At 44.3% G+C, this 27409-nt stretch overlaps 1 protein-coding gene across 1 annotated transcript in view; it reads right to left on the reverse strand.

The window, feature by feature from the left end:
• The window catches only part of LOC124711814 (synaptotagmin-7-like), a 540385-nt gene that overhangs the window by 224119 nt on the left and 288857 nt on the right, over nt 1–27409 (reverse strand). The window contains exon 2 of the mRNA XM_047242038.1: nt 15658–15905. Coding sequence (XP_047097994.1) covers nt 15658–15905 — 248 coding nt within the window. The remainder of the gene's footprint in view (nt 1–15657; nt 15906–27409) is intronic.

Consider the following 27409-nt stretch of genomic DNA (forward strand, 5'->3'; position numbering starts at 1 on the left):
TGCAATCGTGCATATTTCTTACGGGCCTCTGTGTAGCTTAAACGATCAAGGGACTTATACTCCTGTATCTTTTTTTCTTTCTTATATACTGGGCAATCTGGTGAACGTGGAGAATGACTACCATGACAATTGACACATACAGGAGGGGGAACACAGGGACTCCCCTCATGGAGTGGACGTCCACAGTCACCACAGAGAGGGTCCTGGGAACAGCGAGAAGACATGTGGCCAAAACGCAAGCACTTAAAACACCGTATAGGAGGTGGGATGTAAGGCTTCACATCACAGCGATAGACCATAATCTTAACTTTCTCAGGAAGGGTATCCCCTTCAAAGGCCAGGATAAAAGTACCAGTATCAATATGATTATCTTTAGGACCCTTCTGAACGCGCCGAACAAAGTGAACACCCCGCCGTCCGAGATTGTCCCAAAGTTCCTCATCAGTTTGAAGGATGAGGTCCCTGTGAAAAATCACACCTTGTACCATATTTAGAGACTGGTGAGGGGTAATGGACACAGGAATTGTGCCAAGATGGGTACAGGCACGAAGGGCCGCAGACTGGGCAGCTGAAGCAGTTTTTATCAGCAACGAACCCGACCGCATCTTGCTCAGGGAGTCCACTTCGCCGAACTTGTCTTCAATGTGTTCCACAAAGAATAAAGGTTTGACACTGGTGAAAGTATCTCCATCAGTCCTGGTGCAAACTAGATAACGGGGGAAAGGTTTTGCCCCTAGACGACGGGCCTGACCCTCTTCCCAGGGGGTAGCCATGGAAGGGAAGGCCGAAGGGGCAAGAGAAGCAGCACTTGAGGAATCAGTACCACGCAGAAAGACGGCTGCAGAAGAACGGCCAGAGTTTTGGACCCATATGCGTTTCATCTGCATTGCGTCTGCCCTGATACCACCCACTCCGATCAGGGGCTCTCCTCACGGGCGCCACCCAGCCACAGCAAGGGCCGTCTGGCACGGCGGCCATTGCCGGGAGTTCCGATGCTCCAGGATGATGAGCAACCACTCCAAGGCATGCATGAGGAGGTCACAGCTCAGGTATCAGAAGTGTGATCCCTGTTTGTTCAGGGGGCTCAACCAAGTACATAGCGACCCCACCACACGGGCTGGCTACCGTGCTGGCTATGCACCCTAGCATCAGACAACGACGTAAAAGAAAAGGTGGAATGTATGAGGAGGGCGCCGTCGGAGACACTAGGTAAGGTGCTCTTCCCCAAATGGCTCACACTACGGAAGAGAAATTTTGGAATGGAGGTCAAACCCCAGAGGGGGACCAAGGAATGCCAAAAGGAGGAGATGATTACGCAACAAAGCCGGAGTGTAAAACCAACAGAACCAGGAGGATAGCGGGGGCCAACATAAGCAAGGACACCAATAGAGGGAGAGGAGAGGGCGAGGGGAAAGGAGCATGGAGGGGAAATGAGGGGAAGGGAAAGGAAATGCAGCCCGGGAGAGAAAGAAGGCTGCAATGCCTCGGGGCCCCGTGCTCGCCACGCACGTATCCACAAAAGAGTTGTGGACCCCCTGGGTGGTATACAGATGGCGGTTGTATATCGTACACAAGGTATAAAAGGACAGTGCATTGGCCAAGCTGTCGTTTGTACTCAGGTGATTCATGTGAAAAGCTTTCCGACGTGATTACGGCCGTACGAGGGGAATTAACAGGCTTCGAACGCAGAATCGTGGTTGGAAATCGTTGTTGTTGTTGTTGTGGTCTTCAGTCCTGAGACTGGTTTGATGCAGCTCTCCATGCTGTTCTTTCCTGTGCAAGCTTCTTCATCTCCCAGTACCTACTGCAACCTACATCCTTCTGAATCTGCTTAGTGTATTCATCTCTTGGTCTCCCCCTACGATTTTTACCCTCCACGCTGGCCTCCAATACTAAATTGGTGATCCCTTGATGCCTCAGAACATGCCCTACCAACCGATCCCTTCTTCTGGTCAAGTTGTGCCACAAACTCCTCTCTCCCCAATCCTATTCAGTACCTCCTCATTAGTTATGTGATCTACCCATCTAATCTTCAGCATTCTTCTGTAGCACCACATTTCGAAAGCTTCTATTATCTTCTTGTCCAAACTATTTACCGTCCATGTTTCACTTCCATACATGGCTACACTCCATACAAATACTTTCAAAAATGACTTCCTCACACTTAAATCTATACTCGATGTTAACAAATTTCTCTTCTTCAGAAACGCTTTCCTTGCCATTGCCAGTCTACATTTTATATCCTCTCTACTTCGACCATCATCAGTTATTTTGCTCCCCAAATAGCAAAACTCCTTTACTACTTTAAGTGTCTCATTTCCTAATTTAATACCCTCAACATCACCTGACTTAATTCGACTACATTCCATTATCCTCGTTTTGCCTTTGTTGATGTTCATCTTATATCCTCAATTCAAGACGCCTTCCATTCCGTTCAACTGCTCTTCCAAGTCCTTTGCTGTCTCTGACAGAATTACAATGTCATCGGCGAACCTCAAAGTTTTTATTTCTTCTCCATGGATTTTAATACCTACTCCGAATTTTTCTTTTGTTTCCTTTACTGCTTGCTCAATATACAGATTGAATAACATCCGGGAGAGGCTACAACCCTGTCTCACTCCCTTCCCAACCACTGCTTCCCTTTCATGCCCCTCGACTCTTATAACTGCCATCTGGTTTCTGTACAAATTGTAAATAGCCTTTCGCTCCCTGTATTTTACCCCTGCCACCTTTAGAATTCGAAAGAGAGTATTCCAGTCAACATTGTCAAAAGCTTTCTCTAAGTCTACAAATGCTAGAAACGTAGTAGGTTTGCCTTTCCTTAATCTTTCTTCTAAGATAAGTCGTAAGGTCAGTATTGCCTCACGTGTTTCAGTATTTCTACGGAATCCAAACTGATCTTCCCCGAGGTCGGCTTCTACTAGTTTTTCCATTCGTCTGTAAAGAATTCGTGTTAGTATTTTGCAGCTGTGTCTTATTAAACTGATTGTTCGGTAATTCTCACATCTGTCAACACCTGCTTTCTTTGGGATTGGAATTATTATATTCTTCTTGAAGTCTGTGGGTATTTCGCCTGTTTCATACATCTTGCTCACCAGATGGTAGAGTTTTGTCAGGACTGGCTCTCCCAAGGCCGTCAGTGGTTCCAATGGAATGTTGTCTACTCCGGGGGGCCTTGTTTCGACTCAGGTCTTTCAGTGCTCTGTCAAACTCTTCACGCAGTATCGTATCTCCCATTTCATCTTCATCTACATCCTCTTCCATTTCCATAATATTGTCCTCAAGTACATCGCCCTTGTATAGACCCTCTATATACTCCTTCCACCTTTCTGCTTTCCCTTCTTTGCTTAGAACTGGGTTTCCATCAGAGCTCTTGATGTTCATACAAGTGGTTCTCTTATCTCCAAAGGTCTCTTTAATTTTCCTGTAGGCAGTATCTGTCTTACCCCTAGTGAGATAAGCCTCTATATCCTTACATTTGTCCTCTAGCCATCCCTGCTTAGCCATTTTGCACTTCCTGTCGATCTCATTTTTGAGACGTTTGTATTCCTTTTTGCCTGCTTCATTTACTGCATTTTTATATTTTCTCCTTTCATCAATTAAATTCAATATTTCTTCTGTTACCCAAGGATTTCTACTAGCCCTCGTCTTTTTACCTACTTGATCCTCTGCTGCCTTCACTACTTCATCCCTCAAAGCTACCCATTCTTCTTCTACTGTATTTCTTTCCCCCATTCCTGTCAATTGTTCCCTTATGCTCACCCTGAAACTCTGTACAACCTCTGGTTCTTTCAGTTTATCCAGGTCCCATCTCCTTAAATTCCCACCTTTTTGCAGTTTCTTCAGTTAGGGATCGTTAGGGAACTCAATACTCCGAGAGCCGTAGTGTAAAGAGTACGACGAGAATACTACATTTCAGACATTACCTCTCACCAAGACAACGCAGTTACCGAGGGCCTTCACTTACATCTGCATCTACATTTATACTCCGCAAGCCACCCAACGGTGTGTGACGGAGGGCACTTCACGTGCCACTGTCATTACCTTCGTTTTCTGTTCCAGTCGCGTATGGTTCGCGGGAAGAACGACTGCCGGAAAGCCTGCGTGCGCGCTCGAATTTCTCTAATTTTACATTCGTGATCTCACAGGAGGTATAAGTAGGGGGAAGCATTATATTCGATACCTCATCCAGAAACGCACCCTCTCGAAATCTGGACAGCAAGCTACACCGCGATGCAGAGCGCCTCTCTTGCAGAGTCTTCCACTTGAGTTTGCTAAACATCTCCGTAACGCTATCACGCTTACCAAATAATCCTGCGACGAAACGCGCCTCTCTTCTTTGGATCTTCTCTATCTCCTCCGTCACCCGATCTGGTACAGATCCCACACTGGTGAGCAATACTCAAGTACAGGTCGAACGAGTGTTTTGTAAGCCACCTCCTATGTTGATGGACTACATTCTCTAAGGACTCTCCCAATGAATCTCAACCTGGTACCCGACTTACCAACAATTAATTTTATATGATGATTCCACTTCAAATCGTTCCGCACGCATACTCCCAGATATTTTACAGAAGTAACTGCTACCAGTGTTTGTTCCGCTATTATATAATAATACAATAAAGGATCCTTCTTTCTATGTATTCGCAATACATTATATTTGTCTATGTTAAGGGTCAGTTGCCACTCCCTGCACCAAGTGCCTATCCGCTGCAGATCATCCTGCATTTCGCTACAATTTTCTAATGCTGCAACTTCTCTGTATACTACAGCATCATCCGCGAAAAGCTGCATGGAGCTTCCGACACTATCTACTAGGTCATTTATCTATATTGTGAAAAGCAATGGACCCATAACACTCCCCTGTGGCACGCCACAGGTTACTTTAACGTCTGTAGACGTCTCTCCATTGAGAACAACATGCTGTGTTCTGTTTGCTAAAAACTCTTTTCAATCCAGCCACACAGCTGGTCTGATATTCCGTAGGATCTTACATTGTTTATCAGGCGACAGTGCTGAACTGTATCGAACGCCTTCCGGAAGTCAAGGAAAATAGCATCTACCTGGGAGCCTGTATCTAATATTTTCTGGGTCTCATGAACAAATAAAGCGAGTTGGGTTTCATACGATTGCTGTTTCCGGAATACATGTTGATTCCTACAGAGTAGATTCTGGGTTTCCAGAAACGACATGATACGCGAGCAAACAACACGTTCTAAAATTCTACAACAGATCGACGTCAGAGATATAGGTCTACAGTTTTGCGCATCTGCTCGACGATCCTTCTTGAAGACTGGGACTACCTGTGCTCTGTTCCAATCGTTTGGAACCTTCCGTTCCTCTAGAGACTTGCGGTACATAGCTGTTACAAGGGGGGCAAGTTCTTTCGCGTACTCTGTGTAGAATCGAATTGGTATCCCGTCAGGTCCAGTGGACTTTCCTCTGTTGAGTGATTCCAGTTGCTTAACGAATGAGAGCGTCGGCATTTGCGTAGTGTTGTCAGTGCTAAAAGACAAACAACACTGAGTAGTAACTGCAGAAATCAGGACGAACGTGTCAGGAGAGTGCGGCGAAATAGGGCCTTAATGGGCTATGGCAGCAAACCCGCGGCGTACCTCCTGGGCTCGTGAGTATATCGGTTGCACCCAAGACAACTGGGAAACATGGTTAGATGAGTCCCGATATCAGTTGGTAAAAGCTGATGGTAGGGTTCGAGTGTGGCGCTGACCCCATGAAACCATGGACCAAGCTGTCAACAAAGCACTGTGAAAGCTGGTAGTGACTCTATAATGGTGTGCGCTGTGCTTACATGTAATTGATTAGGTCCTTTGGTGCACTTGAACCGATTATTGACCGAAAATGGTCATGTTCGCCTACCCGCAGACGGTCTGAAGTCACTCATAGTCTTCGAATTCCCAAACAATGGTGGAATTTTTATGGATGCCAAATCGCCACATCACCGTGCCACAGTTGTTCCTGAATGATTTGAAGAACTCTGGACGGTTCGAGTGAGTGATTTGGCCACCCAGATCGCTCGAAATGAATCTCATCGAACATTCATGGGAAATAATAGAGAGGCGAGTTCGCCCACAAAATCCTGCACCGGCATCACTTCCGCAGTTATGGACAGCTGTGGGGGCAGCGTGGCTCAATATTTCTGCAGGGGATTTACAATGACTTGTTGAGTACATGCCGCATCGAGTTGCTGCACTACGCCGGAAAAAGAAGCCCGGCTTACGAAACCCTACAGGCAGAACTCTAGTGGTGTGGGTAACGTTCCGGCCATCGAACTGGACCATCTCGTCCGGTCCACCTGTCCTGAAACTTTTGCTACCTCAGTGTACGTCAGTAGTGTGTTGTCGATCTCGCAGTGGTGACTGACACACGGCAGGTGCCGTTACAGAGCCATTCTGTGCCGATGACCTACTCCGCTGGGCCATGTGTCTCAGACAGACGGATGTGTCTCAGGCAGGAGCCAGTGACCGGTCTGGTGGTTGCGACACATTAGAAGGTCGAACTACAAAAGATGCCTGAAGGCATTGTCGCACAGATGACAAAATGGTAGTTATCGAAATAGACGACAGAGGGATAGAGAAACAATTAAAATTGCTCAAAAGAGGAAAGGCCGCTGGACCTGATAGGATACCTGTTCGATTTTACAAAGAGTACGCGAAGGAACTTGCCCCCCTTCTTGCAGCGGTGTACCGTAGGTCTCTAGAAGAGAATAGCGTTCCAAAGGATTGGAAAAGGCACAGGTCATCCACGTTTTCAAGAAGGGACGTCGAACAGATGTGCAGAACTATAGACCTGTATCTCTAACGTCGATCAGTTGTAGAATTTTGGAACACGTATTATGTTCGAGTATAATGACTTTTCTGGAGACTAGAAATCTACTCTGTAGGAATCAGCATGGGTTTCGAAAAAGACGATCGTGTGACACCCAGCTCGCGCTATTCGTCCACGAGACTCAGAGGGCCATAGACACGGGTCCCCAGGTAGATGCCGTGTTTCTTGACTTCCGCAAGGCGTTCGATACAGTTCCCCACAGTCGTTTAATGAACAAAGTAAGAGCATATGGACTGTCAGACCAATTATGTGATTTGATTGAAGAGTTCCTAGATAGCAGAACGCAGCATGTCATTCTCAATGGAGAGAAGTCTTCCGAAGTAAGAATGATTTCAGGTGTGCCGCAGGGGAGTGTCGTAGGACCGTTGTTATTCACTATATACATAAATGACCTTGTGGGTGACATCGGAAGTTCACTGAGGCTTTTTGCGGATGATGCTGTGGTATATCGAGAGATTGTAACAATGGAAAATTGTACTGAAATGCAGGAGGATCTGCAGCGAATTGACGCATGGTGCAGGGAATGACAATTGAACCGCAATGTAGACAAGTGTAATGTGCTGCGAAATCATAGAAAGAAAGATCCCATGTCATTTAGCTACGATATAGCAGATCAAAAACTGGAAGCAGTTAATTCCATAAATTATCTGGGAGTAGGCATTAGGAGTGATTTAAAATGGAATGAGCATATAAAATTAATCGTCGGTAAACCAGATGCCAGACTGAGATTTATTGGAACAATCCTAAGGAAATGCAATCCGAAAACAAAGGAAGTAAGTTACAGTACGCTTGTTCGCCCACTGCTTGGATATTGCTCATCAGTGTGGGATCCGTACCAGATAGGGTTCATGGAAGAGATGGAGAAGATCCAACGGAGAGCAGCGCGCTTCGTTACAGGATCATTTAGTAATCACGAAAGCGTTACGGAGATGATAGATAAACTCCAGTGGAAGACTCTGCAGGAGAGACGCTCAGTAGCTCGGTACGGGCTTTTGTTGAAGTTTCGAGAACATACCTTCACCGAGGAGTCAAGCAGTATATTGCTCCCTCCTACGTATATCTCGCGAAGGGACCATGAGGATAAAATCAGAGAGATTAGAGGCATACCGACAATCCTTCTTTCGACGAACAATACGAGACTGGAATAGAAGGGAGAACCGATAGAGGTACTCAAGGTACCCTCCGCCATACACCGTCAGGTGGTTTGCGGAGTGTGGATGTAGATGTAGAAGGCTGCTCAGTGTTGTAGATTCATCCGTTGACTCGTGGATGATGGATGTTGATACTTAACGCTGTTTCTGGGGTTGCCGAGCAGGTAGGTCGTCGATCGCAGCTGCTGGCAGTAGATGTGTACTGGTTACTACTCTGGGCTGTGGTTGTGTTCTACGCCCTTACATAGCCTTTTCAAGCTCTTCTTCAGCCGGGGCTTGCAGAAGTTACATATATACAGCTGAAGTTCAATAAGTAAATAAATTCGTTATTCATCATAATTTTTCGTACAATTGTCACTCATGGTGATACACTGAAACGTTTGCTATCTTGATGTCATAGTGCCACTACCCTTCATCGCGTTATCACGGCGCAGTGTCTGCTTAACCCACTTCAAAAAGAGACTAAAGCGCCAATACTTCGAAGAGTGACTGGTCCCAGTTATCAGCACTTATATCTTCCTGAGGGATATCGTGTCAAAATCTGTCCGAGTGGTATGTTAGATCATCAACATCAGAACACTGTTGTAACGCCCTGACTATAATATTCCCTACATTCTGAACTGGGGAGAGATCTGGCGAACTTTCTGGCCAAGGTAGTGTTTGACAAGCCGAGGATGAGCAGCAGAAACTCTCGCAATGTGTGGGACGGCAGTATCTCGCTGAAATGTAAGCCCAGCGTGTCTTGCCACGAAGGGCAAAAAAACAAGGCATATAATATCGTCCATGCACTATTGTGTTGTAAAGGTGCAGTGAACGACAACCAAATGTGGCATTTTTATGAAAAGAAATGCTACCCCAAACCATCCTTCCTGGTTGTCGAGCCGTATTGTGGTTTACAGACAGGTTGTATCGACACTGTATGTAAGGCCACTGCAAAAATCGATAGAGGGGTCACTAAACGAGAGTGATTTGATAAGTCTGGTACATTCCCATGAAAGAATGGAACATTTTAGTTGTGCCCACATGGCTGGTAAACTAGATAGATTATTTCAAGGATTGTATAAAGAATTTCAGCAATGTACAGCGTACAGTTCATTGTTGACAGCTGTCGAATCGAGCACAGTGTCGACTTCGATTGAAAATTGGGAAAACCGAGTTTGTGCTGTTACTAAACAATTTAATTTGAACGATTTGACTGCCACTCAAATCAAAACAGAATTAGATGAAATTGACGCGGGTGGTGCAGCATCATTGAGGATCATTTAATTTAGGATTAATGATTTTAAACGTGGTCGGACAAGTACCGAAGTCGAAGCGCTCTCCGGTCGTCGAGTTGATATCAGTACACAGGATGTCACTTACAAAATTCATGATATGATAAGCAAGATCACTGCATAAAAATTCGTGATATCGCTGAGACTGTAGGAATATCAGATGAGCGAGTGGGTAATATCCTGCACGAGGAGTTAGCTATGAAGAAGCTGTGTGATGTTGGTGCCGCGATTGCTTAGTTGGCCAAAAGCGCATCCGGCGAACATTTCAACACAATGTCTGACGATGTTTAATCACAGTCCGCAAAGCTTCCTGCGCCGATTTGTGATTTCTGATGATCCATCATTACATAACAGATGTCCAAACGGACGTCAAAACAATGGACACAGGCTGATGAAAGTGTACCGAAGAAAGGAAAGAACATTTTGTCAGCAGGCAAGATTATGGCCACCATTTTCGTTGTTTCCCAAGGAATATCTAGCATTCTACGTGGTGTCTGTTTGTTCTAAGTCGTGTCTCCCTACCGCTTTCACGCAACGAGGCTCTGAGCGTGTTTTTTAGGGAATTGACTAGTTTGAACCTGGGACCTGTTGCTGGTAAGGAGACGCCAGACCACACATGACATGTAGAGTTCAGTGAGACTAGCGACGCTATAATCAAATACGTAATGATTTCAGCGTCAGATCCTCTGCACTTCCTGTAAAAGAATCTTAATACTAACTAAATTTAGTGGCAGGGGTTCAAGGCTTTCCTATCTTTAGTTAGCTGGTAAAATAACATCGAGAAAGTAGTTAAGTTTACCGCTGGAATTTTTATTCTACTCACAAAACCTTGTTTATAAATTGCACTATTGACAAAAGGAAATATTTTAATACAGGATGATAAAAACCAACTGAGTTCAACAAAAATGTGATCCAATATTCCCTGAACGGGTTTCCAAGTTCTATAATGGATCGAAGGATGACCTATGCCATATCACATCTATAATCTAAGTTTAAATGAAGTTTCACAAAAGAGAAAACTACCAAATGGTCTACTTTAATTACTTATCTAACTTGTCGTAAATTACAGTGGCTGATGTGGCTTCTCAATAATTATATAACAGAAAAATCATCGCGTTACAGATTTTTTCTTCAAGTAGCAAATGTGAATACCACGAAGTTTAATTGACGATCGACATTAGTATTACGTAAAAAGGTGGTATAACAGATGAGACTTCTGCAGTTCTGAGTGAAGGCTTATGCGATCTCATGCAGCATCGCGTGCGTTCATTACCTTGTCGTTGGTTAGGCAGCATCAGGGGGCGGCGGGCGGCGCAGCTCCACACACCTCGCCATCTCGGAAGCAACTCTTTCTAACTTCTCCTTACTACGATTTACCGAAGCTGGTTTAAGAGAAACTTATCTGGCTGTGTTTTCAACTGACCACTCAGGGTCTCAATGTTAACCTTAGGCTCTGCCTACAAAAATTCTGTCCACCCAATGAGAAACGTTATACTTTTCGTGGTGGGGCAATGTTTTTAATGTTTGCTACGTAACAGAGACGCGAAAAAGTCTCACGCTAAAACTTGCAGCTGGTGTGGCCCTTTTATGTTATCATAAGATATATACTGTTCTTCTGGAGGGCTCTATCTTTTAACATGGGCTGGGGGATGGTCCTAGCGGTTACTTTTCGTGGTGGGGCAATGTTTTTAACGTTTGCAACGTAACAGAGACGCGAAAAAGTCTCACGCTAAAACTTGCGGCTGGTGTGGCCCTTTTAGCGTTCTCGTAAGATCTATACAGTTCTTCTGGAGGGCTCTAGCTCTTAACATGGGCTGGGGGTGGTCTTGGTGGTTAGCTGGCGACGTGGGTGTCCGTCCCTTATCGTAGGGCCTTCTAGCTTAACATGGTTCTGCTCTCAGCTTCTGTTCTCGTTTCTCCCCTCGGAACTGCGTCTGTTTCACGGCGGGAAGGTATGACATGCATTTAGGCGTTCTTGTGTTAGTCTGTGGTATTCCATTTGCTAACTCGTTGATCGTATTACTTTGGTTAATTTAATGTCAGGATTTATTCGGTGCTATTTGACATACTGCCGGATTTGCTATCATGTCAGGGTTTTCATGGAAGGTGTTGGATTTACCTGACACCTTACAAATAATCCTCACAGATTACTTAGAAAAAGGCAGAACCATAACTAGAACCTATAATGCTGCATTGTTTGATCGTTTGAAACTTGCGTTGACTGAGAAAAGACCAAGATTGGCACGCAAAAAGTGCTCATTCACCAGTATAACGCACCAACCCACACATCAGCGATAACAATTGCGAAATTGCGTGAAATGGGCTCTGAAGTGGTTCCTCATCCATGTTGTCGCCCAGACTTAGCCCCAGGTGACTTCTTACTGATCCCTGACTTGAAACTTTGGCTTGCTGCGAAGAAATTTTCATCAAGTGACGATGTGATGGTTGCAGTCAACGAGTATTTTGTCGAGATCTATTTTTCTGATGGAATGAAAATGTTGGAGGATCGCTGCAGAAAGTGTGTATCCCTGGAATAAGACTATGTTTCTTGTTTTTTAAACAGTCTTATCAAACCGCCCTCGTATGTAGGACCACAGGACAGTATACTGTGGTGACAAATGTCCTTTCCGACCACCTCCTGACGGGCGTAGTGCAAAAACTCGACGTGACATGTATTCAACAAGTCATTGGAAGTCACTCGCAGAAATATTGAGGCATTCTGCCTCTCTAGCTGTCCATTGCAAAAGTGTTGCCAGTGTAGAATTTTATGTCCGGAATGACCTCTCGATTGTGTTCCATAAATCTACGATGGGGTTCATGTCGGGTGGTCTGAGTGGCCAACTCATTCGCTCGAACTATCCAGTATGATCTTCAAACCAAACGCGAAAATTGTGGCCCGGTGACATGGCGCAATAGCTCATTGTCATACATAAAAATTCTCTCGTTCTTTGGGAACATAAAGTCCATGAATGGCTGCAAATGGTCTCTGAGTAGCCGAACATAATCACTTTCAGTCAGTGACCGGTTCATTTCATGTAAACACAACCCACACAATTATGGAGCCCCACCAACTTGCGCAGTCCATTGTGGACCTGGGTCCATGGCTTTGTGGGGTCTGTGTCACACTCGAACCCTGCCATCAGCTCTTGCCGACTGATACCGGGACTCTCGTGGCCAGGCTACGGTTTTCCAGTTGTCTGGGGCCCAAGCAATATGATCACGAGCCTAGGATATGTGCTGGAAGTGATGTCGTACTGTTAGCGTCGGTCTTATGTTGCCATAGCCCGTTAACGCCAAATTTCGCCGTGCTTTCCTAACGGATTTCATCGTACGTCCTACACTGACTTCAGCCGTTGTTTCACTCACTGTTGATTGTCTTTTAGCACTGACAACTACACGCAAACCCTCTGCTCTCGTTAGTTAAGGCCGTCGGCCACTGCCTTGTCCATGGTGTGAGGTTGTAATATTTCTGGCTCATTCAGCCATCATATTAGGCTCCAGGAAGCTATTGCCAGGGCAGTGGAGATGCAAGAACCACAGAGATGACGCAGTGTGAGATGAGGTACCGGTGACAGATGTTAGATTCGGTACCATTCCTGTGAGAAAGACCGCCTGCATGATGCTGCTGCTCTGTGATTGTCTGCTGTGTTCGGCGGAAGGGCGCCGAAACGTTAAACTTTAGTTGCTATTATTAATTAAACCTGTCATCCAAATTACTTCATTTTTTAAATAAACATCTCTCAACAGCCACCTATCAATCACTCATTTCAAAATTATTAAAATCAAAGTATTACTAAAACAAAAGACTGACGATATTACTGCCGATGCACTTCGGTGGCGTTCGGGTCACGCCTTGCTGGCTTGGCGCGCGGAGTGTCTCGGGCAGTCCAGCTCTCCAGTTCTGACCGTTCCAGTAGACAGACATGCTGTCGGTTACAGCAGTATTTGTTTCATGCAATTTTATTTACTACAGTTCCGACCGTCGCTAGGTACAGACATGTTGTCTGTAATAGTAGTATTTGATTCATGTAATTTTATTCTCCAGTTTTGACGGTCCCAGTAGACAGACAAGTTGTCTGTGGCAGGATGTATTTCATGTTATTTTAGCCAGATATAATGACTGTGGAAAGATATGTTCAATACGTTGTGATCAAAAATAGTTTCTCGTGTCTATATCAATAAAAACGCGAGTGGCATCCCAAATGAGTTATAGTTAATTCGTAGCAGCAGTTCCTTGCGAAGTTAATTTCAGCCTCAAGAAAAAGAATCCACGACCTGCGTTCTGTTTTCTGCGCTAGGGACATCATCATCATGAAGACAGCAGGTTAGTGAAGTGTACAAGAACTTACGTATTCAACACAGGGCAATGGAAACAACTAGGTACCTCACGTGTACTGCATGCACAGTACGAATGTGCAGAGGAGGTAAAGAAGGATGAAAGGATTAACACTATCTCACTTTTATTCCTTTTTTCTTGCCGTAAGGTGATGCCTAAAATTTCGAATTCTCGGTACATTCTTGATACTGTGGATCTCGGAATACTGAATTACCAAGCGATGTGACGCAGTGGTTAGCACACTGGACTCACATTCGGGAGGACGACGGTTCAACTCCGCGTCCGGCAATACTGATTTAGGTTTTCAGAGATTTCGATGAATCGCTTCAGGCAAATGCCGGGATGGTTCCTTTGAAAAGGCAAGGCCGACTTCCTTCCCCATCCTTCCGTAATCCAGTGGGATGGATGATCTGGCTGTTTGGTCTCCTCCCAAAAACCTAAAAACCAACATTGAATTCCGGAATGATTTTCGAAACGGAATGTCTCATGCGTCTAGCTCCAGCTACCATTCCGCTCTGTCTGTTAAGTCCCGTCGTGCGGCCATAATGACAATTACCTGAGCACAAGTGACAACACCGCCAATGCACCGTCCATTCATACCTTGTGAACGCGATACCATTGCCATCTATGTATGTGCATATCGCTATCCCATAATTTTTTTTCACCTCAGTGTATCTTCGCCATTGGGTGAAAAAGCTACTGGATCACTGGACCAAGTGCATATTTCTCAGAGGTGGCCATGCAGGGAAGTAAGGTGACTTGTTTAGGAAACAAGCATTTTTTCTTGCTTTTTACCAGACTTGCAGGACCACATCTACATCCACACGATTACTCTGCAATTCACATTTAAGTGCTTGGCAGAGGGTTCATCGAACCACAATCATACCATCTCTCTACCATTCCAATCCCGAACAGCGCGCGGGAAAAACGAACACCTAAACCATTCTGTTCGAGCTCTAATTTCTCTTATTTTATTTTGATGATCATTCCTACCTATGTAGGTTAGGCTCAACAAAACATTTTCGTATTCGGAAGAGAAAGTTGGTGACTCAAATTTCGTAAATAGATCTCGCCGCGACGAAAAACGTCTGCTTTAATGGCTTCCATCCCAACTCTAGTATCATATCTGCCACACTCTCCCCTACTACGTGATACTACAAAACGAGCTGCCCTTTTTTGCACTCCGTCAATCCCACCTAGTAAGGATCCCACACCGCGCAGCAATATTCTAACAGAGGACGAACAAGTGCAGTGTAAGCTGTCTCTTTAGTGGACTTGTTGCATCTTCTAAGTGTCCTGCCAATGAAACGCAACCTTTGGCTCTCCTTCCCCGCAAACCTATGTGGTCTTTCCAACTGAAGTTGTTCGTAATTTTAACACCCAGGTACTTAGTTGAATTGACAGGCTTGAGAACTGTATTATTTATCGAGTAATCTAATTCCAACGGATTTCTTTTGGAACTCATGTGGATAACCTCACACTTTCCGTTATTTAGCGTCAACTGCCACCTGCCACATCATACAGCGATCTTTTCTAAATCGCTTTGCAACTGGTGAAGGAATTTCGGAAAACTGCGTTCAATAACTCCGCTTTTGCGGCACAGTCGTCGGTAACAGTACCGTCGGCACTGAGCAGCGAAGGTATTGACTGCGTCTTGCCGCTTGTGTACTTTACATACGACCAGAATTTCTTCGGATTTTCTAGCAAATTTCGAGACAGTGTTTCGTTGTGGAACCTATTAAATGCATCTCGCATTGAAGACCGTGCCGAATTTCGCGCGTCTGTAAATTTTAGCCAATCTTCGGGATTTCGCGTTCTTCTGAACTTCACATGCTTTTTCCGTTGTCTCTGCAACAGCGTTAGGACCTGTTTTGTGTACCATGGGGGGTCAGTTCCATTTCTTACCAATTTATGAGGTATGAATCTCTCAATTGCTGTTGCTACATTACATGCTACATTACAAGTAGTACAGGTACCATTGGGTACTGCCCCATATTGCTAGAAAACTGAACACCGTCTGCTTCCCCAGTGCAACGCGTCTGTTACTCACCCGAGAGCCTTGGTGGAAATGAGGGGGGTGCGCAAGCTGAGGAAGCCGTTGACGCGGCGCTCCTTGGCCGGGGTGCCGCTACCGCCGCCACCCCCGCCGCCCTCGCCACCTCCGTCGTTGTCGGCCTCCCTCTTGCGCTTCCGTCGGCGCCACCAGTAGCAGGCTGCGAGAGAACCTCCCACCAGCAGCAACGCCAGCACGGTGCACACCACCGCCGTCACCACCACGTCGCGCCTCTCCATCACCACCTGCGACAGCAGACGCGTCACGTCCATTGAGATCTGATTCCCGTGTAGGACATACAGTGCAGGTCGATATACGTCGGTCATCATAGTATTTACATTTCTGAGCCCCAACCTCGACGCCAAATATACTGCTGGTCATTAGAATTTCGACACCGATAACGAAATTGACAGATGTGAAAATTACCGAACTGTCAGCTTAATAAGTCACAGCTGCAAAATACTAACGCGAATTCTTTACAAACGAATGGAAAAAACTGTTAGAAGCCGACCTCGGGGAAGATCAGTTTGGATTCCGTAGAAATGTTGGAACACGTGAGGCAATACTGACCCTACGACTTATCTTAGAAGAAAGATTAAGGAAAGGCAAACCTACGTTTCTAGCGTGAAACTTCCTGGCAGATTAAAACTGTGTGCCGGACCGAGACTCGAACTCGGGACCTTTGCCTTTCGCGGGCATTCTAGAAACATCCCCCAGGCTGTGGCTAAGCCATGTCTCTGCAATATCCTTTCTTCCCGGAGTGCTAGTTCTGCAAGGTTCGCAGAAGAGCTTCTGTGAAGTTTGAAAGGTAGGAGACGAGGTACTGGCGGAGTTAAAGCTGTGAGGACGGGGCGTGAGTCGTGCTTGGGTAGCTCAGTGGGTAGAGTGCTTGCCCGCGAAAGACAAAGGTCCGGAGTTCGAGTCTCGGTCCGGCACACAGTTTTAATCTGCCAGGAAGTTTCATATCAGCGGACACTCCGCTGTAGAATGAAAATTTAATTCTAGCTACGTTTATAGCATTTGTAGACTTAGAGAAATGTTTTGACAATGTTGACTGGAATACTCTTTCAAATTCTGAAGGTGGCAGGGATAAAATACAGGGACCGAAAGGCTATTTACAATTTGTACAGAAGCCAGATGACAGTTATAAGAGTCGAGGGACATGAAAGGGAAGCAGTGGTTGGGAAGGGAGTGAGACAGGGTGGTAGCCTCTCCCCGATGTTATTCAATCTGTATACTGAGCAAGCAGTGAAGGAAACAAAAGAAAAATTCGGAGTAGGTATTAAAATCCACGGAGAAGAGAGATAAACTTTGAGGTTCGCCGATGACATTGTAATTCTGTCAGAGACAGCAAAGAACTTGGAAGAGCAGTTGAACGGAGTGGACAGTGTCTTGAAAGGATGGTATAAGATGAACATCAACAAAAACAAAACGAGGATAATGGAATGTAGTCGAATTAAGTCGGGTGATGCTGCAGGAATTAGCTTAGGAAATGAGGCACTTAAAGTAGTAAAGGAGTTTTGCTATTTGGGGAGCAAAATAACTGATGATGGTCGAAGTAGAGAGGATATAAAATGTAGACTGGCAATGGCAAGGAAAGCGTTTCTGAAGAAGAGAAATTTGTTAACATCGAGTATAGATTTAAGTGTGAGGAAGTCGTTTCTGAAAGTATTTGTATGGAGTGTAGCCATGTATGGAAGTGAAACATGGACGGTAAATAGTTTGGACAAGAAGAGAATAGAATCTTTCGAAATGTGGTGCTACAGAAGAATTCTGAAGATTAGATGGGTAGATCACGTAACTAATGAGGAGGTATTGAATAGAATTGGGGAGAAGAGGAGTTTGGCACAACTTGACTAGAAGAAGGGATCAGTTGGTAGGACATGTTCTCAGGCATCGAGGGATCACCAATTTAGTCCTGTTGAGTCCTGCCGGAAGGACTCAACAGGACCAGCCATACCGCTGAGGATGTCCAACGTAGTATTGGACGAAACGTTAGGAATAGAAGTATTCCATGGACCACGGCCTTATAACCCGGAAGAATTATCAACAACAAGGGGAACCAGCCCACATTCGCCGAGGTCGATGGAAAACCGCCTAAAAACAATCCACAGACTGGCCAGCTCACCGGACCTCGACACAAGTCCGCCGGGTGGATTCGTGCCGGGGACCAGGTGCTCCTTCCCAATCCAGAAAGCCGTGTGCTAGACGGCACGGCTAACTGGGCGCGCATTTTCCGGGTACTTTACGTGCCTTTTTACCGCACGATATCTCAGACGAAATCTTGGCACAGTGGTTAGCGTCGCGACTGTTTTATTTTGCGTCCCATGTTCGAAACACGATTATTACTTTTATTTTTTTTTCATTTGTACACCTATGTCTGTAGAAGATTACTACACTGTGTTCCATTGTGTACTGGTACAACGTTGTCCTTCTTCGGCTTCAAATTGTATGTCAGATAAAACAATAAAAAAATGAGAAAATGTTTTAAATTGTTTTCGATGAAAGTCCTGTAGCGTATCTTGATTCATAATGAGTTGCAATCTCCAGTTATCGGAAAAGCGATCAGCCATGCATGGTTCGCCGCGAAATTGTTGCCAGCGCTCGAAATCTTCACCAATGTTAATGAGGTTTCTTTCCCGGGTGAGATTCACATGAAGAAATGTCACTGTGATAAACCTGTCTCCGCACGATGCTCGTGGTGATAAGAATATCTGTGTTTCGAACGTTTCTAAGATCAGAATCATCCAAGTGATTTAACCAAATCTTCCTGAATAATAAACTTCTGAATAAAATGTAAGAATTAGTATAGGAATATGTAACTGTAATTTCAGAATATGATAATTTGAAAGGATTGCAGCCTCTCAAAGTACCACACACACACACATGTTATACAATAAATGTGTGACACTTATTGTGAAATAGATCTGTAGTTTTACAATTAATATAATGCCATTGTATCTTCAATATTTGTAAGATACGGTCTTGGAGTAACCTTCTACGGCCATGGATAAATAAAGGAAAACAAAAATAAAACAAAATAAAAAAACAGTTATAGGTTTTTGAACACAGGACACAAAATTAAAGAGCCACGACGCTAACCACTGAGCTATCATTCATCTAAGAAGATGGTCCAGTAAAAGCCACAGAAAGTGCCTCGAAAACTTGCATTATAGTTTTTCTCAGAAACGGTTGGGTATCTACTTATCTACGTATAAACCCAGACAGGCATTCACTTATTTTGACTCCTCTTCCACTGAGCGAAGTTCCTTGGAAATCGGGTGATGGCACTTGCTGTGTTTCCTCCACTATACCACGGGCGGCCAAGATTTTGGCTTACGGGCCATGCTGGGGCAGAGTACCATAGGGCTCACCATCACTTCACATTTTCCCTCCTGCCATGCCATACTGCCTCCCTTGCACTGAAGGTGCCACGTAATCATGACATATTTGGTTTTATAATCGAAAAGAAGGTCTTTCATACGAATATGTCAACTGAAATATCGTAGCACTTTTGCAACCTCATCATGGAAACTTAGAAATTCTGCCAGAGTAAAGCAAGATTTGTCATTAAAATTGGAATTACGTTGCAGGTTAATCAGTTACATTCTGCGCATGTGCAGGGACTCTTTCTACTGCACCTCTCGGAAACAGATGTAAGATTTTAACAGTTTTCAAAATCTTGTAATTCTTTCAAGGCAATATAAATTCTTCGCATTTTTCTTTAACGCCACTGAACTTCGGGATCTGTACTGTCCTTTTCAGAATATGTCCCTTCTACAACATGAATTTCCTTTTAAGTGCGTCCCATTTAAAACAGAAGGAAGTTATTTTCCAATGTCTTACTGCGGGCAGTTTTCAGTGAAGTACACTTAAAATGCAAAGTCTTCAGTCCATTTCACATGTTCTAATTTTTGTTCCTGCACTTCTTTTTCCTTCACAAACTCAACAATAGCGAGTTTTAAACCGAAAAATCGTTCCATGCATGCCCCTTGACTTAACAAACGTACTTTGCGTTAATATGTGAAGTCTCCATACTTTTTGTTCAGATGTACTGAAAAGTGTTGCAACTGACAACGGAATAATGCGTGCAAATTCAGAAATTTTACTATTCGCACCAGATTTATAATCTGGACGTTGTTAAAATGGCAAGGTAAATGTTGATGAGAACACAGGGAGGAGTTGTGATCTATATAACAATAGATTTTTCATTCCTAACATCACAAGACAAAAAATAGCTAAAGAAACGTCACACAAACATTTTCAGTTGACAAACGCTTTCACTGATATGGGGTCTATGGTGGACAAAGTGATCAGTTGGGGATCGACACACGACACTAACCAGAACAATAATCAATTTATCAAGTATCTATACTCTACTATTCCAAAAACAAAAATACGGTTCGAAAGAATAGTGTGCTGAGAAAGATATATTGGAGCCCTACGCCGTAGCAGCGAATACTTTACCCTTCTGCTGGTCAGGGCGGCACACCACGATGCGTTTGGCGACTGAAGTTATGGGCGGCAGCAATCTGTTATTAATGGCGCGCGTCCGAAAAATACAAGTACGCAGACTCCCGTTCGGGTAATTCGGAACGCAGGTACTTCCAGTGTGCAGGTGAACCAGTTTGCTGGTCTGACAAACCGATTTCACTCCGTCCCACGAGTATGCGTGACAGAATATGTCAAATGTTTAGACGGCCGACTCAAAACAAGTAAGTACACCCACGCTTCGCTCGTGTGCGTGATGCCAGAAGCAGTACCTTTGACGGTTCAGAAGGTGACTGGCACAGGCTCAAAGTGGCACACTTAATATTTGTTATACTATATTTTCTATTTGTTATACTTATTCAAGTACTCCAGGCGTGCAAATTTAGCACACAGTGCTTTTCGATGTACAGAACAATGAATCCTGTCTGTCGATCAGTCTGGTTGTTTATTGTTTGATTGCCAACTAAATCTTTAAATACTTTCTGCATAGGAAATATGCAGTTCCTGCCGCCTATGCGAATTCAGAATTCTCATCCCTCTCTTCAGTCATTCACATTCATTTTAAGATATTGCGACGACAAATTGCTGGAATGCCTCTTTTCAAGCAAAATCCACTGGAAGCATGAACGTCTTCACATGACGAACAAATAGCGATGGTTAACAGAGCTGTAGCACGATTCTGCCGAAGTCAGAGAGCTGTGCCGATCGAAAAATGCCGCTCCTCAATGCTAAATGAAATATCGCTCTGCACCGAGTACTTCCGAGGAGGACCGAGCAAAGCCGAGCGACACGCCCGCTGCCTACACAGACCGCATGCGTGAAGTCAGACACGCCGTGGTCGACCCTGCACTGTACTGTCTGAGCGGGAACGCAAGGGGACTCCGAACTTAGACGGCACAACAGTCGCAAAGGAACACTGACCGGCTTGCATGCGGCTTGGGTTCATATTATGCCGTATTAGGAAATTCGAGAAACTTAAGCTAAGTATCATGAAGAGCGGTATTATACGTTACTGGCTGTTGGTACGAGGACGTATACCTACAAATATAGATGATTAAAATGAAGTTGAGTTTGCAAATGAATTATGTCAATAATATTGTGTGAACCACATGGTTCCATGAAAAATTCTTCCAACATTTCAACTGAGACAGAGAAAAGATGCAAAAGCAAATAGTCTCTTTAGCACGCCGTTACGGATGGGATAAATTACCATAACTAAATGTGAAGGAGAAAAAAAATTGTTACCTAGCACTTCTCTATTGACAGTGCAACACTTAGAACTCTCAACAAAATGCGTCAGAAAAAAATAAAGTTTTCATCATTAGTTAATTACTTTTGGTTCGCTCAAGATGTGATAAAATTGATGATCTGGTACAAACCCTTGGCACACTGACAGGCGCAGGCAGTTTATCAGAATGTCCTCACGCAGGCTGCCACGTAACCGTGACTTCTTTAGTTTCATTACCGAAAAAAAAACTTTCGCACAACAACAACTGAAGTCGGCCGTTGTGGCCGAGCTGTTCTAGGCGCTTCAGTACGGAACCGCGCTGCTGCTTTGGTCGCAGGTTCGAATCCTGCCTTGGGCGTGGATGTGTGTGTGATGTCTTTAGGTTAGTTAGGTTTAAATAGTTCTATGTCTAGGGGACTGATGACCTCAGATGTTAAGTCCCATAGTGCTCAGAGCCATTTGAACAAGAATTGATCCAGACGTGGCTATCGCTTTTGCAGCCTTATTATGGAGACGTGGAGACTCTTGTGACGCAAACCTTTGTACAGCTCCCGTGCAGTTTTAACGTAATAGAATTTGTCTTTTAAGCGGGAATTGCACCGCAGATGGATCAGTTCAATCTGAAAATGAACGGGGGCGCTTTCCAATAATATGAAAACGAAACTTCTCAGAAAGAGATGCGAGGTTGTCAGTTTCCGGAAAACGAGTTGAAAACTGCTTCTGTATTTCTTCCAGCACCGAAATGAATTGTTCGAAATTCGCATTTTATTTAACACCAGAGAGCTTAGGAACTTGGGCGGTGCTCTTTTTCAGAATTGTCCCTTCCATATTGTGATTTTCATTTCAAATGTAGCCACCTTTCACGTTAAATCATATTTTAATTCCTTCTCACTTTGCAACATCTTCTTGACGGTGTTCAAGTGAGCAGTTTAGTCAAGTAAATATTCGAGGTCTGCAGTCCATTCTGCATCTCCTAATGTTGATTCCTACTTTCCATTTCCCTCAGAAATTTAACAATAGCAGGTCTTAAATCGAAAAATCATTTCAGGCATGGGCCAAGTCTTAACTGCTGTACGTCTCAGTAGTAAGTCACGTATCCATACTGTTCCCGTCAGGACCCGAGATTCTACTCCTCTTGATTTATTTTTGTGAGGAGCACTGACAGATGGAGTATACCATTGTCACTCGACCACACTAGACGATATGTGCCGACAAATCATCACAGAATGCTTCACAATATCATCCACTGATCCACTGCTCTACCCACTGAAATTGAAGAAAACGTACAGGAGCTGTTGAACAAAATGAGCAGTATAATGAGTACAGAATTTGGATTGAGCACAAACCGAAGAATGACGAAAGTAATGAGGAGTAGCAGAAATGACATCAGCGATAAACATCAACGTTACTGAACATGAAGCAGATGATGTGAAGGAATTCTGTTTCTTTCGAAGGAAACTACCGTATGACGGACGAATAAAGGAGGAAATGAAAAGCAGACTAGCAAAGGCTAACAGGGCATTCATGGTCAAAAGAACTCTACAAGTATAAAACAATTGCCTTAATGTGAGGAAGTAATTTCTGAGAATATACGCTTGGAGCGCAGCAGTGTATCGTGTGAATCATGGAATCTTGGGAAACTCTAAAAGAAGAGAATCCAAACGTTTGAGGTGTGAGATTGCAGGAAAATGTCGAATGGTAAGTGGACTGATGATGTATTAGGAGGCTCTGCAGAAACGATCACGAAAGGAATATAATGAGAACACCAACAAGAAGTCTGGACAGGAGCTGGCCATGGTGGCCGAACGGTTCTAGGCGCTTCAGTCTGAAACCGTGCGACCGCTGCGGTCGCAGATTCGAATCCTGCCTCGGGCATGAATGTGTGTGATGTCCTTAGGTTAGTTAGGTTTAAGTAGGTCTAAGTTCTAGGGGACTGATGACCTCAGCTGTTAAGTCCCATAGTGCTCAGAGCCATTTGAACCATTCTGGACAGGATGATAGGATATGCGTTATGACATCAGAGAATAAAGTCCATGGTACTTGCGGGAACTTTAAACGGTAAAGGAAATCAGATTGAAATGTATCCCTAATAATTGCGAACTTTAGGTACAAGTGCTGCTCTGAAATGAGGAGATTAGAACAAGAAATGAAGGCGTACAAGTGCTGCTCTGAAATGAGGAGATTAGAACAAGAAATGAAGGCGTGGCTGGCCGCACCAGAAGAGTCAGAAGACTGATGACAAAAAATAGTTCCACTGTATAACTGTCTTTGAAACGGCTATTGCAAATTTGCCTCGCAGTCGATGGGAGGCTGTCTGATTTCATGCCTCAAATGAAGAGTAAAGCTGCGTTTTGATAAGAAAATTATTAATTCAGTATGTGTAGAGTATGCAGATCAGTAGGAGAAAAATGTTTAAGAACCTTCAACATCGCAGCGCGATGTAGCTGCAGTTTACGGCGGGTCATGGACCATCGAACATAGGCCGATGTGAGGTGGAGGTTACACCATTAAGTTAAGTAACGGTTTAGACTTCGTACATATGTACTGCTTATGTTTTCCTTTTTTCGTTTATAAATGTATAGCTACGGTGTTCTTTTAATCATTGACAAAGGTCTTCTTAGGCACTTGTGGGTTTTATTGTTCTGAAGAGGGTGTAGTTATCTATGCCGAAACCTAGGTTAACACTAGGTGTTTTTTTGCAATCGAGGCGGGTTTCTAGTTTTTTAATAGAAAAATTTTTAATTTATTGACTTACGTTATCCAATTAATTATAGTTTTGAGAAGGATCTGTAGTCAAAGTTAGCCAATAACATTTGTTTTAGCCGCAAGAGGATTTCTGGCGGCCCCAGGTGAAGATGGGTCAGATAATCTACCGTGAATTCAGAAATAAATACACCGGTGTTTTTTTCCTAGAAGAGAACCTTTTCCATTTTAGAGAATGCAAGGGCAAATACTGTACTTAGTCAGTTTTAAGTCTTGTGTCAACCAGGATACTGAACAAAGATGTAACGGCTTCCTAAACTCTTGAAAAGATGATTTCAGTGATACAGGGCTTGTCAATATTGGCTATGAAACTTTAGGAAATACAGGGTGTTACAAAAAGGTACGGCCAAACTTTCAGGAAACATTCCTTACACACACAGAATGAAAATATGTTATGTGGACATGTGTCCGGAAACGCTTACTTTCCATGTTAGAGCTCATTTTATTACTTCTCTTCAAATCACATCAATCATGGAATGGAAACACACAGCAACAGAACGTACCAGCGTGACTTCAAACACTTTGTTACAGGAAATGTTCAAAATGTCCTCCGTTAGCGAGGATACATGCATCCACCCTCCGTCGCATGGAATCCCTGATGCGCAGATGCAGCCCTGGAGAATGGCGTATTGTATCACAGCCGTTCACAATACGAGCACGAAAAGTCTCTACATTTGGTACCGGGGTTGCGTAGACAAGAGCTTTCAAATGCCCCCATAAATGAAATTCAAGAGGGTTGAGGTCTGGAGCGCGTGGAGGCCATGGAATTGGTCCGCCTCTACCAATCCATCGGTCGCCGAATCTGTTGTTGAGAAGCGTACGAACACTTCGACTGAAATGTGCAGGAGCTCCATCGTACATGAACCACATGTTGTGTCGTACTTGTAAAGGCACATGTTCTAGCAGCACAGGTAGAGTATCCCGTGTGAAATCATGATAACGTGCTCCATTCAGCGTAGGTGGAAGAACATGGGGCCCAATCAAGACATCACCAACAATGCCTGCCCAAACTTTCACAGAAAATCTGTGTTGATGACGTGATTGCACAATTGCGTGCGGATTCTCGTCAGCCCACACATGTTGATTGTGAAAATGTACAATTTGATCACGTTGGAATGAAGCCTCATCCGTAAAGAGAACATTTGCACTGAAATGAGGATTGAGACACTGTTGGATGAACCATTCGCAGAAGTGTACCCATGGAGGCCAATCAGCTGCTGATAGTGCCTGCACATGCTGCGGAAACAACTGGTTCTCCCGTAGTGAAGTGGTCAACGCTACCTTGTGCAGCAGTAACTTCTCTGACGCTGACATAAGGGTTATCGTCAACTGCACGAAGAATTGCCTCGTCCATTGCAAGTGTCCTCGTCGTTCTAGGTCTTCCCCAGTCGCGAGTCATAGGCTGGAATGTTCCGTGCTCCCTAAGACGCCGATCAATTGCTTCGAACGTCTTCCTGTCGGGACACCTTCGTTCTGGAAATCTGTCTCGATACAAATGTACCGCGCCACGGCTATTGCCCCGTCCTAATCCATACATCAAATGGGCATCTACCAACTCCGCATTTGTAAACATTGCACTGACTGCAAACCCACGTTCGTGATGAACACTAACCTGTTGATTCTACTTACTGATGTTCTTGACGCTAGTACTGTAGAGTAATGTGTCACATGTCAACACAAGCACCGAAGTCAACATTACCTTCCTTCAATTGGGCCAACTGGCGGTGAATCGAGGAAGTACAGTACATACTGACGAAACTAAAATGACCTCTAACATGGAAATAAGCGTTTCCGGACACATGTCCACATAACATCTTTTCTTTATTTGTGTGTGAGGAATGTTTCCTGAAAGTTAGGCCGTACCTTTTTGTAACACCCTGTATATCCTAGGCAAGTGCTTAAACTTTAAGGCAATGTTGCCGGAAAAGGCTAATGCTAAGTAAATACTGTAGCCGCCTAGTGGGACCCTGCTATGCTGCCAGATGCAACAAAAAGAAAGACCAATGCCACTAACGTAAAACACGTTCCATGAATCTCGAATAATATGTATCCCCTTTTCTGAAATTTACTTCATTACAGTTGAGATCAATTTCGACCCACATACATACTACCTATCTAGCCACCTAGAGGAGGTAGTAATGATCAAAAATAGAAGAAAAGTTCTCGTAACTAAGCAGCATGTTGAGCAATCGATAATGATGTAGGCTAAAAGAATAAATTAAAAAATTGGTCTAGTACTGGGGTTTGAATCCAGGTCTCGTGTTTACTAGCGGATGCGCTGTTCGTTAAGCTGCCCTGGCACTCCAGGTACCAGAGCTCCATGGACTACCGAAGTATGTCTCCCGCCCTGAAGTGAGAGTTGGAATTTGATCGGGACAGCTGATATTGCTAAGTCATATTGGGTCTCATCTTCATCTACAATAATGGTGTAGGCCGAAGCAATGAATTAAAATTTGGAGCTGGAATTTGTACTGGGGCAGGAGATGTACAAGTGGAGTCCTTGCAGCTATACCAGCCGGAGTTCTAGCGTCGGGTAAATGCTAAAACATCTGCGTAGTAAGTGGGAGATCCGGGTTTGAATCCTGGCAGTAGCACAAATTTAATTCATTGTTTCGGCCTGCACCATTATCGATTGCTCAACATGTTTTAATTTCGAGAACTTTCCTTCTACTTTTGACTAGTACTACCTTCTTTAAGTGGCTACTTTCGAAGTATACTGGGCCGTCTGGAAACTATTACCTGTTAGATATGGGCCATTTTATTTATGTGTAGTATTCTGAGTGCGCATAGTATATTACCAAAATTATCGCAATACACATTTGTGGTCAGATACAAATCCTTTAGCAATCAGGTACGTGAGACATCGGAGTCGCCTCAGTATCAACGTATGGTGAAGAGTTATCAGCGGAAGACTCAGAGTCACACACTTTAAGAGATTAATAAGCGGTGTGTGTCACCTTTTTCAGCGCTATAAATTACCAGCACTGTTGGAGAAAGGTCTTCAGGCTTTCCTGGCGAAGCGTGTCATCTTGGGAAATTGCGTTTTCTGTCGGTAACCTGTGTCGAACTTGCACAATATTTCGATCGCATAGCTCGTAGTCCTTGTCACGTGCTCCCTGGGGCTGAATCCATAGTGAACAGGGAGGGTCTAGTATTTGTGCCTGTGAGGGCTAGGCGTTCTGTCATCGGTCCGCGCCACACCAGGCGCTCCACCCAACGTACACATCAGTCAGTAGCAGCAGCCGTAGTATTTTCTACTTGCAGCAG

Source organism: Schistocerca piceifrons, chromosome 8, assembly GCF_021461385.2.
Source record: "Schistocerca piceifrons isolate TAMUIC-IGC-003096 chromosome 8, iqSchPice1.1, whole genome shotgun sequence".
NCBI classification, from domain to species: Eukaryota; Metazoa; Arthropoda; class Insecta; order Orthoptera; family Acrididae; genus Schistocerca; species Schistocerca piceifrons.